The sequence below is a fragment of the Nycticebus coucang genome, chromosome 5 (genome assembly GCF_027406575.1).
Source record: "Nycticebus coucang isolate mNycCou1 chromosome 5, mNycCou1.pri, whole genome shotgun sequence".
Taxonomy (NCBI): domain Eukaryota; kingdom Metazoa; phylum Chordata; class Mammalia; order Primates; family Lorisidae; genus Nycticebus; species Nycticebus coucang.
This window is the reverse complement of record NC_069784.1, coordinates 106,095,784-106,109,237: the sequence shown is the minus strand read 5'-3', so window position 1 is coordinate 106,109,237 and position 13,454 is coordinate 106,095,784. Positions and strand designations below refer to the sequence as shown.

General features: G+C 38.1%; 1 protein-coding gene across 2 annotated transcripts in view; it reads right to left on the bottom strand.

The window, feature by feature from the left end:
• LAMA2 (laminin subunit alpha 2) overlaps window positions 1-13,454 on the bottom strand; it is a 656,330-nt gene that overhangs the window by 253,607 nt on the left and 389,269 nt on the right. For both annotated transcript variants that reach the window (XM_053591647.1, XM_053591648.1), the window contains exon 16: window positions 2,143-2,256. In XM_053591647.1, coding sequence (XP_053447622.1) covers window positions 2,143-2,256 — 114 coding nt within the window. The remainder of the gene's footprint in view (window positions 1-2,142; window positions 2,257-13,454) is intronic.

The window sequence follows — 13,454 nt, the reverse complement described above, 5'->3', positions numbered from 1 at the left end:
GGAGCAAGCATGCCATCCTCTCATACACTTTGAATGTTCCCTGGGCCACTTCAAACGTATTTTGAGTTAAAATGACTTTTTTTACATAGACCTACACGACAGCAGAGGTCTGAATTTTGTTCTGATGTGAAAGATAAATTTTAGTTAATTTATGATCAGATTTCAAAGTCAATCTAAGCCAGAGAGCCATATATTCATATGTTTCATAAATTATCTTTTGAATGCTAAGAAAAAACCTCAAACAATAAGAAGCTAAAATGCAGGGTCAACTAAACAGTAAGAATGACCATGATGGGTAACATTCAACTATTTTCCTCTTTGTGAATCATGCTCAAAACGGGAGGTCAGCACATAGTTATCAATACCATTTCAGAGACAGGGCCCTGAGCAGTCTCCAGAACATAGCCATCATGATCAGCCATTCACCAGCTATCACATGCATAGTATGAAAAACTCAGGAGACACCAAATTCTGTCTTTATCTTCAAGATGTCCACTATTGCCTCAAGATCCCTCTATTATTTCAAAATGGCCTCCCATCTCTCTGTCTATGAAACAGAGTCAATAAACTAGGTTTAATTAGTAGAAGGCCTCAGATATCATTACTTTCTCTCCTCTTTTTCTCCAGATTATGCTAAATTACACTATTTTATTTTTTTTAAATGGCTTCCATTTTTAGAAATATCATATCACCCAATGGACTACCAGCATGACTTAATTTTATCCTAACGGATGCTACATGAAATATTACTACAGGGAACATTATGACTTTGGTATCATAATGTATTTATTTTTATCTTTTAAGGGTGAGTGAAGCAAATCTGCCTCAGTTTTGGGCTGAATATTTCCTATTGCATGTTAGCAAAGCGTTTCTAGGTAACTCAATATTTTTTCCCCAAAGCACATTTTAAAAGACTTATGGTATAATTAAAATGAAAATCACTTAGTCTTCCTATTCATAAAAAGGCATTTTGAAAAATCTACTGATCCACAAATTAAGGCTCTCATGCTTTATACTGCAAAGCAATTAAACAGAATCTTATAGAGAGAAAACAGAAAAGAGCATCAATAAAACTAAATGCAAACTGCATTGAAACAAAAGCCCTGAATTTTCATTTTGGATTTTTCCCAGAAGCTTTTAAGTAGAAGAGAAAGGGGGGAAAATGAGCACGAGAAAGACAGAACATTAAGAATTACAGATCACAGAGTCTGCCTTAAATTCTGCAGGGAAATGAGAGTATGATATCCTCCTAAATTGGCACCAATTCAAATTGTGTTTCTGCAAGACTCATGAAATGAGAAGTGTTGTTTCAAGCTTCATGCCATGTCAGACAATATAAAACTAACATGCCCTTGAGTTAATCAGAATGGTCTATTCAGTGTAATTCTCTAATCCAGAGGCTTCTAGCGGGATGGCGAGTGCTCTGCACTTTGGAGAGCTTAGTTTCTGCTTAAAAGTAGAGACTCCATTGTAGAAGAATCCGTAAATCTGGGGAATATGCATTATGTGTAGTTATTATTTTTTAATCTAATAACACCTTGTATTTAGTTAAATTCTGAAATTTTTAAATCAAAAATATGCAGTATATCCCCATTTTAAGTGTGATGAAGATATAATTATGTTGATTACAAAGGTTATATTTAGCGGTGCCTGTGGCTCAATGGAGTAGGGCACCAGCCCCATATACCAGAGGTGGTGGGTTCAAACCCAGCCCCGGCCAAAAAAAAAATAATAAAAAAATAAAGGTTATGTTTTACACTTTTTATATTAAGGGAACACAAACTGTTTTCTACCTTAAAAGCATACTCTACTTGGGTGAATTAATGGAATAGAGTGAAATCCTGTATATACATATGTATTCATGGCAGATACGTATATCTCATCATTAGTTATGCTTTATAATAATGTATCTGATCCTAATTCAATGCTTAGACTAATATGAAAAAACACTCCATAATATGGGTTAGGGAGATCACATCTGAAAGAGGGTTCTCAGCTTCTAACTCAGTTCACTATCAAGATCTTTGTCAAATCACTTCTTGACTCAAGTGATTAAGGGCCCAAAGGTAGCGACTGAATTGTAAGGTCTGTTGAGCTGACTCAGCTGTGTTGATCAGCATCCCCACAGGAGAAAGCACTTACCAGGCATTCTCCGGTGATGTCGTCACAGGATTCCTCATGACCAAAGCACTGACATGGTTCGCAGATGCCACCGTACATGGTGCCGTTAACTCGCCTGTGCCTGGGCCAGCAAGACTGGAAGAAAGATAAGGTGGCGGTCAGCCTCAGGGATTAGAACAATCAGGTTTTCTGTTGCTGTGTTTTCATAATAGAAAATAACTAAGGAAATTCATCAAATGTGTTCGTCAAAGCATTGCCATTACTAAAACATCGCCTCAGATCTGTTCCTCCTGACACTGAGGCTTCATACTGACCTTGGTGTTACTGGCAGGTACAAGATTAGAAGAAGCGTTAGCTTGGTGTCTCTTCTGAAATGGTAAAATAAAGCAGAGATATAAAGAACTGAAATGTGACAGACAGTCTCAAAGTAAAAAGCACAGACAGGAAAACAGAAGGGAAAAGCAGCTGATTTCATAGGCTTCTTCAGAGAATCTTAGCTTAAGAGAGCACCCAGTGTCATCCCCAGTAATTTTGATTTGTTGGGAATATTCCCTTTCCCACACACTAACTGCTCTTAACTCCTTCACTTCCAGAAAAAGTTTGACATTCTTAGGCAGAAAGGTAGCACCACGCTGTTGTATGTGACCACACACACACCTCGCACATATAATTCACGCATTTCATTCCAAACTTCCTCCATCCAATTATGCTTCCTCAAATTTACACAAAAGAGTTTATGATTTATTTCCTACCTACTGCCTTGATGGCTTATTTTACAGTTTTCTTTTGCACTGAATTTGTTTATATTCATCATACCTTTGTAAAATGTGAAACGTTTTTCATATAAAAAAAGAGAATTCTGATTAAAACGGGATATTTGAGTCTTAGATTGTTTGTGTGTCAAGGTCTGCTCCAAGTTCTCCATCATCCTTAATTAAGTTTCCCTTCCGTGGAGAGTGAATGCGGTGCAGAGTGAATGCGGTGCAGAGTAAGTGCAAGGCAAATATTGCTTCTCTCTAAGAGGTTACGACGCCCCTCAAGTATAGCCACATTTTGTGGGTTATTTACTGTATTTCTGGATGGTTAAATACAACATTGTATATCATGAAAAGAAATTTTTTTTTCCAGTTGAAAAAGGAAACAATGGTAAAACTACTGAAGTAATAAAGTATATAGAATCGTCTTGTATGTTGTTGGAAACATTCCTTCTGCCTCAGGACATGAGGACTCTTAAATATGAACATCAGTAACAAACACATGAAAAATGACGTGCTGATACTTCCTATCTGAAAAGAAAAGAAATCAATTTTCCCCTTAATTTGGGCAGTACAAAAAAGGGAAAGTGTCATTTTTGTATCTATTTCCAGTAGTTTCTCTCCCTATTAAAATTTTATCTGCCTAGATTCATCATAGAAGTGATTTCTTCCTGTAATATATATATTTTTAAAAAACTCATGAAGCTACACATCCAGAAGGGGGTTAAATATTAAGGTTATTGAGAAGAGAGAGAGATCTAATTTACTATTTCCAGGGCAGACATTCACAGAAATTTTGTTTTAAATACTCTGCAAAATTCGGAGTACAGCTTTCTTCAAACTTCCCAACTCCTTACACCTCTGTTAGCCAGTGATTCTTATCTTATTGGTCACAAAGAAAATTAAAGCCATTATAAGCCATATCTGCCTAAGCATATACCTCTACAGAAGTAGCTATATTCCCTTCTGAAATAATAGCAGTGGGGCATGCAGGATACATCCTCCTTTGAAAGAAATTTGACTCCACTTGTAATCTAGATTCCAGTACCTGTTGGTTCTCAATATTCCTCCTCTCTGCTGCATCAGTAGTAACTTTCTTTTCTATTGGATCATTACCTTCAACTCAAAAATATGAACTGGTGTCTCCATCACAAATTAACTAAATGACAAAACTACTCTCACGGTCACATAACTTTTCTAGTCACCTACCTGTTTTTCTTTTCATTAGCACCACTCTAACAAGTCCTTTCTTCCTCCCTTCCCTTTCACATTCCATTGCATTCTAATCTGTCTTGTGCCATCACCCCCAATTAAAACTGTTCTTGTCCAAATTCAATAGACAATTCTACCACTGCGTTTTGTCTGACCTCTCATCAATCTTTGGCCTCCTTGACTTCTTTCTCCCTCAAAAGCCTTTGTCTCTCAAATTCTAGGGCATAACACTTCCCAATGTCAACCCCATCTCTCTGCTCTCCTCTCTGCTTCAACACTATGTGTCACTGTCAGGAGCTCTTCAGGGCTTGGGCTTGGTGATTTTTCCTCTTTATTTTTCCATCCCATGGTTTATGATGCTTTCCAAAACTGTATCTCTAGACAAAACAGATGTGCTGAGTTTAGGAATCTGAATATCCTAACTAAACATGGACATCAACCCTTCATAGGCTTTTTGATGTACAATTTATAAAATGGACTGTTGAGTTCATCCTCTGAGCCCCCACTATCTCTCTCCCAGACTTTCGCAGCTTAGTAAATGGCACCATACCAAACTGTCCAACAGTTTAAGCTGGTAACTTATAATTCATTCTTAAGCTATTTTATTTCTCCTATCTCTCCACTGGCATATAGTCTACCAGTACGTCCTATTTATTCTACTACCAAAACATACAGAGAACATAAACATGTCTTTCCATATTCCTTGTCATGATCTTTTTGTTTTTTATTTTTTTATTGTTAAATCATAGCTGTGTACATTTGTGCAATCAAGGGGTACAATGTGCTGGTTTCATATACAATCTGAAATATTCTCATCAAACTGTTCATGACATTTTCCTAGTTATTATATGTAGACATTTGTATTCTACCTTTAGTAGGTTTCGCCTGTACCCATTCTAAGATGCACCGTAGGTGTGGCCCCACCCATTACCCTCCCTCCACCCTGCCTTCCCCACTCCCTTCCCCTCCCTTGGCCCTTTCTCCATATTCTTGTGCTATAGTTGGGTTATAGCCTTCATATGAAAGCTATAAATTAGCTTCATAGTAGGGCTGAGTACATTGGATACTTTTCCTTCTATTCCTGAGATACTTTGCTAAGAAGAATATGGTCCAGCTCCATCCATGTAAACATGAAAGAGGTAAAGTCTCCATCTTTCTTTAAGGCTGCATAATATTCCATTGTATACATGTACCACTATTTGCTAGTCCATTTGTGGGTCGATGGGCACTTGGGTTTCTTCCATGACTTAGCAATTATGAATTAGGCTGCAATAAACATTCTGGTACAGATATCTGTTATATTGTGATTTTTGGTTTCTACTGGGTAGAAACCTAGTAAAGGAATTATAGGATCAAATGGCAGGTCTATTTTTAAGTCTCTAAGTATTCTCCAAACATCCTTCCAGAAGGAACGTATTAGTGTGCATTCCCACCAGCAGTGTAGAAGTGTGCCCTTTTCTCCACATCCATGCCAACATCTCTGGTTTTGGGATTTTGTTATGTGGGTTACTCTTACTGGGGTTAGGTGATATCTTAGTTTTGATTTGCATTTCTCTGATGACTAAGAATGATGAGCTTTTTTTCATGTGTTTATAGATTTTGTGTCTGTCTTCTTTGGAGAAGTTTCTCTTCAAGTCCCTTGCCCACCCTGAGATGGGGTCCGTGTTCTTTTCTTGCTAATACATTTGAGTTCTCTATGGATTCTGGTTATTAGACCTTTATCGGAGGTATAACCTGCAAATATTTTCTCCCACTCTGAGGGTTGTCTGCTTGCTTTACTTACTATGTCCTTGGCTGTGCAGAGGCTTTTTAGTTTGATCAGGTCTCAGTAGTGTATTTTTGATACTGCTTCAATTGCCTGAGGAGTCCTCCTCATAAAATATTCACCCAGGCTGATTCCTTCAAGAGTTTTCCCTGCACTTTCTTCAAGTATCTTTATAGTTTCATGTCTTAAGTTTAAATCTTTTATCCAGTGAGAGTCTATCTTAGTTAATGGTGAAAGGTGTGGGTCCAGTTTCAATCTTCTACAGGTCGCCAGCCAGTTCACCCAGCACCATTTGTTAAATAGGGAATCTTTTCCCCACTGAATGTTTTTAATTGACTTGTCAAAGAGCAAATAATGGTAAGTAGCTGGATTCATCTCTTGGTTCTCTATTCTGTTCCAGACATCTAGTTCTCTGTTTTTGTGCCAGTACCATGCTGTTTTGATCACTATGGATTTATAGTACAGTCTCAGGTCTGGTAGGGTGATTCCTCATGCTTTGTTTTTATGGCTGAGTAATGTTTTGGCTATTCGAGGTTTTTTCTGATTCCATGTAAAACGAAGTGTTATTTTTTCCATATCTTTAAAATATGACAATGGAGCTTTGATAGGAATTGCATTAAAATTATATATTGCTTTGGGTAGTATAGACATTTTAACGATGTTGATTCTTCCCAGCCATGACCATGGTATGTTTTTCCATTTGTTAACATCTTCAGCTATTTCTTTTCTTAAAGTTTCATAGTTCTCTTTATGGAGATCTTTCACGTCCTTTGTTAGATATATGAACTCCCAAATATTTCATCTTCTTTGGCACTACTGTGAAAGGAATAGAGTCCTTGACTTTTTTTCAACGTGGCTATTGTTGGTATATATAAAGGCTACAGATTTATGGGTGTTGATTTTGTAGCCTGAGACATTGCTGTATTCCTTGATCACTTCTAAAAGTTTTGTAGTAGAATCCCTAGTGTTTTCCAGATATACGATCATGTCATCTGCACAGAGTGAAAGTTTGATCTCTTCTGACCCTATGTGGATACCCTTAATCGCCTTTTCTTCCTTAATTGCAATGGCTAAAACTTCCATTACAATTTTAAAGAGCAATGGAGACAATGGGCAACCTTGCCTGGTTCCTGATCTACCCTGTTTCCGCGAAAATAAGACATCCTCCAAAAATAAGACCTACTTAGAGGAAAGATAAGACGTCCCCTGAAAATAAGACCTAGCATATCTTTGGGAGCACACCTTAAAATAAGACCCTGTCTTATTTTCGGGGAAACACGCTAAGTGGAAATGATTTCAATTTAACTCCATTCAATATGATATTGGCTGTGAGTTTGCTGTAGATGGCCTCTATCAGTTTAAGAAATGCCCCTTCTATACCAATTTTCTTAAGTGTTCTGATCATGAAGGGATGCTGGATATTATCAAAAGCTTTTTCTGCATCAATTGAGAGAATCATATGGTCTTTATTTTTTAGTTTGTTTCTGTACTGAATTACATTTATAGATTTACATATATTGAACCAGCCTCGCATGGGATAAATCCCACTTGGTCATGGTGTATAATTTTTTTTGATGTGTTGTTGGATACTGTTTGTTAGGATCTGATTGAGTATTTTTGCATCAATATTCATTAGTGATATTGGTCTATAATTTTCTTGTCTTGTTGGGTCTTTCCCTGGTTTAGGGATCAAGGTGATGTTTGCTTCATAGGATGTGTTGGGTAGTATTCTTTCTTTTTCTATATTTTGGAAGAGGTTTAGTAATATAGATACTAGTTCTTTGTTAAAGGTTTGGTAGAATTCTGACGTAAAGCCATCTGGTCCTGGGCTTTTCTTTTTGTATAGTTGATGCTATTTCAGAACATGATTATCGGCCTGTTCAACATTTCCACTTCTTTCTGGCTAAGTCTTGGTAGGTGGCATACTTCCAAGTATTGGTCAGTTTCTTGCAGATTTTCAGATTTCTGGGAGTAAAGTTTCTTGTAATATTCATTAAGGAGTTTTTGAATTTCTGAGGGGTCTGTTGTTATTTCATCATTACCATTTCTGATTGATGAAATTAGAGATTTTATTCCTTTTTTTCCTGGTTAGGTTGGCCAAAGGTTTATCTATTTTATTGACCTTTTCAAAAAACCGACTTTTTGATTTATTGATCTGTTGTATGATTCTTTTGTTTTCAATTTCATTTAATTCTGCTTGGATTTTGGTTATTTCTTTTCTTCTGCTGGGTTTGGGGTTGGAATGTTCTTCCTTCTCCAGTTGCTTGAGATGTCCCATTAATTTATTAACTTCCTCTCTTTATGTTTTCTTGAAGAAGGCTTGCAGTGCTATAAATTTCCCTCTTAGGACTGCCTTTGCAGTATCCCAGAGGTTCTGATAATTCATGTCTTCATTGTTGTTTTGTTCCAAAAATTTGGTGATTTCCTTCTTAATCTCATCTATAACCCATCTATCCTTCAGTATAAGGTTATTTAGCTTCCATGTTCTTATATGGGTATGCAGATTCCTGTTGTTATTGAGTTCAACTTTTATTCCATGATGGTCTGAGAAGATGTAAGGAATAATGTCTATTTTTTTTAATTTGCTGAAGTTAGATTTGTGGCCTAGGATGTGGTCAATTTTGGAGTATGTTCCGTGGGCTGATGAGAAGAATGTGTATTTAGTTTTGTTGGGATGAAATGGTCTGTAGATGTCTGTTAAGTCCAGATGTTGAATGGTTGAGTTTAAATCTAAAATTTCTTTGCTTAGCTTCTTTTTGGAGGATCTATCCAGGACTGCTAAAGGGGTGTTAAAATCTCCAACTACTATGGAACTGGAGGAAATCAAGTTGCTCATGTTTGTTAGAGTTTCTCTTATAAATTGAGGTGCATTTGGTTGGGTGCATAAATATTAATAATTGAAATCTCATCATATTGAGTATTGCCTTTAACAAATATAAAGTGTCCATCCTTATCCTTCCTTATTTTGGTTGGTTTAAAGCCTATTGCATCTGCGAATAGGATTGCAATGCCTCCTTTTTCTGCTTTCCATTTGCCTGGAGTATTGATGACCATCCCTTCACCTTGAATCTATATTTGTCTTTTAATGTAAAATGAGATTCTTGTATGCAGCAGATATCTGGCTTGAGTTTTTGTATCCAGTCCGCCAACCTGTGCCTCTTTAGAGGACAATTTAAACCATTCACATTAATTGAGAATATTGATAAGCCTTTCGAGAGTCTGGTGTACAATTTTAATCCTTTTGTGACTGTGGGAGTTGATTTTGGTCAAAATTTTCTGGGTAGGTTTACTTTTGTGGTGGAGGATTATGCTGGTCTTTATGGAGGATAGGTCTGAGAATATCCTGGAGAGCTGGTTTAGTTTTGGCAAATTTCTTCAACATGTGAATGTCGTTAAAGTATTCAATTTCTCCATCATAAATGAAACTCATTTTAGCTGGGTACAGGATCCTGGGTTGAAAGTTATTTTGGTTTAGGAGATTAAAGGTCGATGACCATCCTCTTCTAGCTTGAAAGGTTTCAGCAGAGAGATCTGCAGTTATTCTAATATTCTTCCCCTTGTAGGTGATGGTTTTCTTTCATCTGGCTGCTTTCAGAATTTTCTCCTTCATATTAACTTTAGGGAAATTGATTATGATGTATTTGGGAGATATCTTATTTGGGTTGAGTCGTGCTGGAGTTCTGAAACTGTCTGCTATCTGAATTTCAGAATCTCTTGGCATATCTGGAAAGTTCTCATTCATAATCTCCTGGAGAAGAGACTCTGTGCCTTGTGAAGCCACTTCATCACTTTCAGGGATCCCTATAAGATGAATATTGGTTTTCTTTGAATTATCCCAGAGCTCTCTGAGACAGTGATCTGTTTTTGCCCTCCATTTCTCTTCCTCTCTGAGAGTTTGGGAGTGTTCGAAAGCTTTGTCTTCAATGTCAGAAATCCTTTCTTCTGCTTGCTCCATTCTGTTACTGAGGGATTCTACTGTGTTTCTCAGATCTTTGAGGGCTGCAACTTCTTGTCTCAATGTGTCAAAATCTTTGGTCATTTGGTCTTTGAATTCCTTGAATTCTTGAGATACCTTTTGGGTTACTGCTTGGAATTCTAATTCGATCTTATTTGCTATCCAGATTCTGAATTTGATTTCTGGCATCTCAGCTATTTGTTTGTGCATGGGATCTTGTACTGTGTCTGCCCCATTGATTCTTGGGGGAGTTGATCTACTCTGATTATTCATATTGCTAGAGTATTTCCTTTGATTTTGTCTCATAATTGTTTTTCACTGCTGCTTCTGGCTGTTCTCAGAGTTGGGGTGGTGTCTCTCCAAGATGAGACCTGGGGGGATCACTCTATTGTTGCTGGATCTTTGTAGCGAGTGAACCTGTGTAGCTCTTCTGGGGCTGCCCCAGCCAGGGAGTTCTGGTTGTGGGAGCACCTCCAGAGTGTGACACCCCCAGATCCAGCAACAGGGTGGGGGGTGGTACACACTGTTCTGGGAGTGTGGTGCCCAATAACTTTGGCACAGAGGGCCCAAGGCTCCTCTGGCCAGGAGAAGGGCTCCAGAGGACATGCAGCTACCAGAGTCCCTGGCCAGACGAGTGGGCACTGTGGAGGCAGGGAGGGTACAGGAGGGAGATGCAGGGTTCCTGGTCAGGGCATGGGGAGGCCTAGTGGGTGGGGTAGCCGATCACGGGTCCCGGTGCAGCTCTTCTGGAGGTCCGGGAAGGTGCTGATCACGGGTCCTGGCACAGCTCTTCTGGAGGTCCAGAAGGGTTCCAAACACGTGTCCCTGTGCAGCTCTTCCAGAGGTCTTGGAGGGTGCTGATCACGGGTACCGGCACAGCTGTTCCAGAGCTAGGAGGGTGCTGATGCAATCAATCAGATTCTTAATGGGTAGTCCATGTCCTATCTTTTCAGAAACATAGCCTTAGATGACTAAACAGTCCTCCATTTTGAAAACTCCCAAGGGCCAAATGAATACTGGGATCACTGATCTTCTCCCCATAGTCAGCTCCAGAATATAGTCCAGGCTTTGACACTCCAGGCAAGAGATTGGATGATTTACCAGATCTCCTGAGGGACTAACCTCTTTGCCAAGAAATTAGGCCTGACAGAAGGAAGTTTCAGAATGACATCATTTCAACCTGCAATTCTGAGCTACCAGCACTCTCCTCCACTCTCACTCTGAGGTCTGGAGGCCTGTCCCCCAGGAGTCCAGATTCTTGGGTGTTTTCTGGAGGGGTGTGGACAGGGCCTAGACTGCAGCTGATCATTGCTGATTCTGTAGCACAGGAGTGAGGATCCTTGCCAGGATCTTAACACATACCATTATCATTAGTGTGTTCTCCTGCAATAGCTCATCAACCCTTCTCCTTCCTATTCTCTTTTTTTTTTTTTTTTTTGCAGTTTTTTGCCAGGGCTGGGTTTGAACCTACTACCTCCGGTATATGGGGCCAGCGCCCTACTCCTTTGAGTCACAGGTGCCGCCCTTTCCATGCCCTATCAAGACATGTTCTTCCTGTAGTCAGAATGTAGTCATAATGACATTTTCAAAACTTAACTCAGATCATGGCATTATCCTGGTAAAAGATTTCTAATGATTTTCCAAGGCATGTAGAATCAAACCCTCAGTTCTTATCATATATGCAAAGCTCTGAATAGCCTGGCTTTTTCAATCACATCTTGTACAGTTCTCCCCTTTGCTTATGAAGTTCCAGCCATCCTTGCCTTCTTTCAAATCCTTGCAGGGACTCTATACTTCCTGACCTGCTCTTGGTACCACTCGGCTTAGGTGTTACCACCTCAGAGAGCCTGTCTTGACAAAGTTTTATAAAGTAGACTCTGTCCTTCATACACCTACTCATTAATACTTCTAGCATAGCAAACTGTTCAGTCTCTTTGTGGCATTTTTCACTTTTTGTTTACATTTTCTTCTTGGCCTGTTGTCTAGCCCACTACTAAATGCAACGTTCTTGAGGGCAGAGGACATATCTCTACATTCACTACATTATCCTCCATGTTTAGGTTTTTTTGGTCTCAAAATATGTTTTCATTGAATACTTGTTAATTACATGAAAGTAGGAGCACTTCTATGCCACAGTTAATATTATACCCACCATATAGAGGAAGAAATTGAGAGTTGGTCTAAAACTCTTCTTTTTTTTAGTATCCCATCTGACATATCTCATCTTTCAAGTAAAATGAATAATGATAATACTGCAAATGTAAGAAAATACTTGCAAGATTAACTATGGAGCCCTTTATAAGAAATCAAGTACAAATTAGAAAAAATATTCTAAATCAATCCTGTGGCCCCAAAAGAAATAAAAGGGAATGTCCCTAAGAGACATTTCACCTATTTTTGGCTAGAGATTCCTAACAAGCTGGGATTAAAATACTAATGGGTTTTTGGCATTAACTCAGCTTTTATGGGGTCCCAGGATATTAGATTAACAATGCTGGAGTGACCTTATGAAGTAAACTCCATAAAAAAGGAAATGAATTCAGGAAAGAATAAAACTGGATAATAGTAAGTCTAGAAACAGGAAGTATTGATAAAGAAAAGAAGGAATTGTTAGAGAGTAGAAGAAATGAACAAGTCAGAGAGAAATTCATTGTCTTCTGATTCATTAATTCTCTCACGGATTTCAAAGTAACTTTCGTTTATCAAACAAGTATTGTGTGAGAGATACAGGCAGCTTTTATGATCCCTCCTCTGCTTCTTTGCTCTCTTTTTCACATCGCATACTTCTCTCTTACTCTCTGTTGCCATTGTTTAGCATCCATTTTCAGGATTCTCCAATCTAGGATACCTCAAAAGACATCATTCTCCAGTGCAGGAGCTCACACCTTTGGACCCTCATTGCACATATGTTCTATACCAAGGACTGCTCCCTTAAATGTATAGTGCAGTGATCCAGTTTTTCATAGGCATTTTGTTCTGCTTCCCTAAACAGATCCTCAGCTCCTTAAGGACAGGAATTATGTGAAATGTACCTACTAACAATTTATACAGGTAAATTCATAGAATTTATCATATCTAAACAAAATTTATCAAACATATTTTTGAAGAAGAGAAGGAAGAGACAAAAAGCATAGCCGATTAAACAATTTCAGCATTCAGCTAATTCTATACCCAGAGGGTATTTGGAACATGTATAAAAGATAATGGCAGAGGATTGAGAACAGCGATGAAGAAATAAGTATCAAAGTAAGAGTAGAATCGAGGTATTTATTATTCTAACTGAATGAGGAACTTGAAAGTTCAAAGAGCCTCGTCTGGAATTAAAAATGGAAGGCTGTTCATAAAAAAAAAAAAAAAATGCTCCATCCAATACAACATGTATTTTTATTTATTTATTTATTTTGCAGGGTTTTTTTTAGCTGTGGCTGGTTTTGAACCCACCACCTCCAGTATATGGGGCTGGCTCCCTACTCCTTGAGCCACAGGTGCCGCCCTACAACATGTATTTTATACATAAAATCAAATTCAGTTAACATAGCTAATTTATTTTTCTATTTTCTATATGAATTTAGAACAGTAAGTACTTCAATGAATTATATTTAGTTTTATTTCTATGCAAACAAATCTAAGTCCAGTTTAAAAAAAA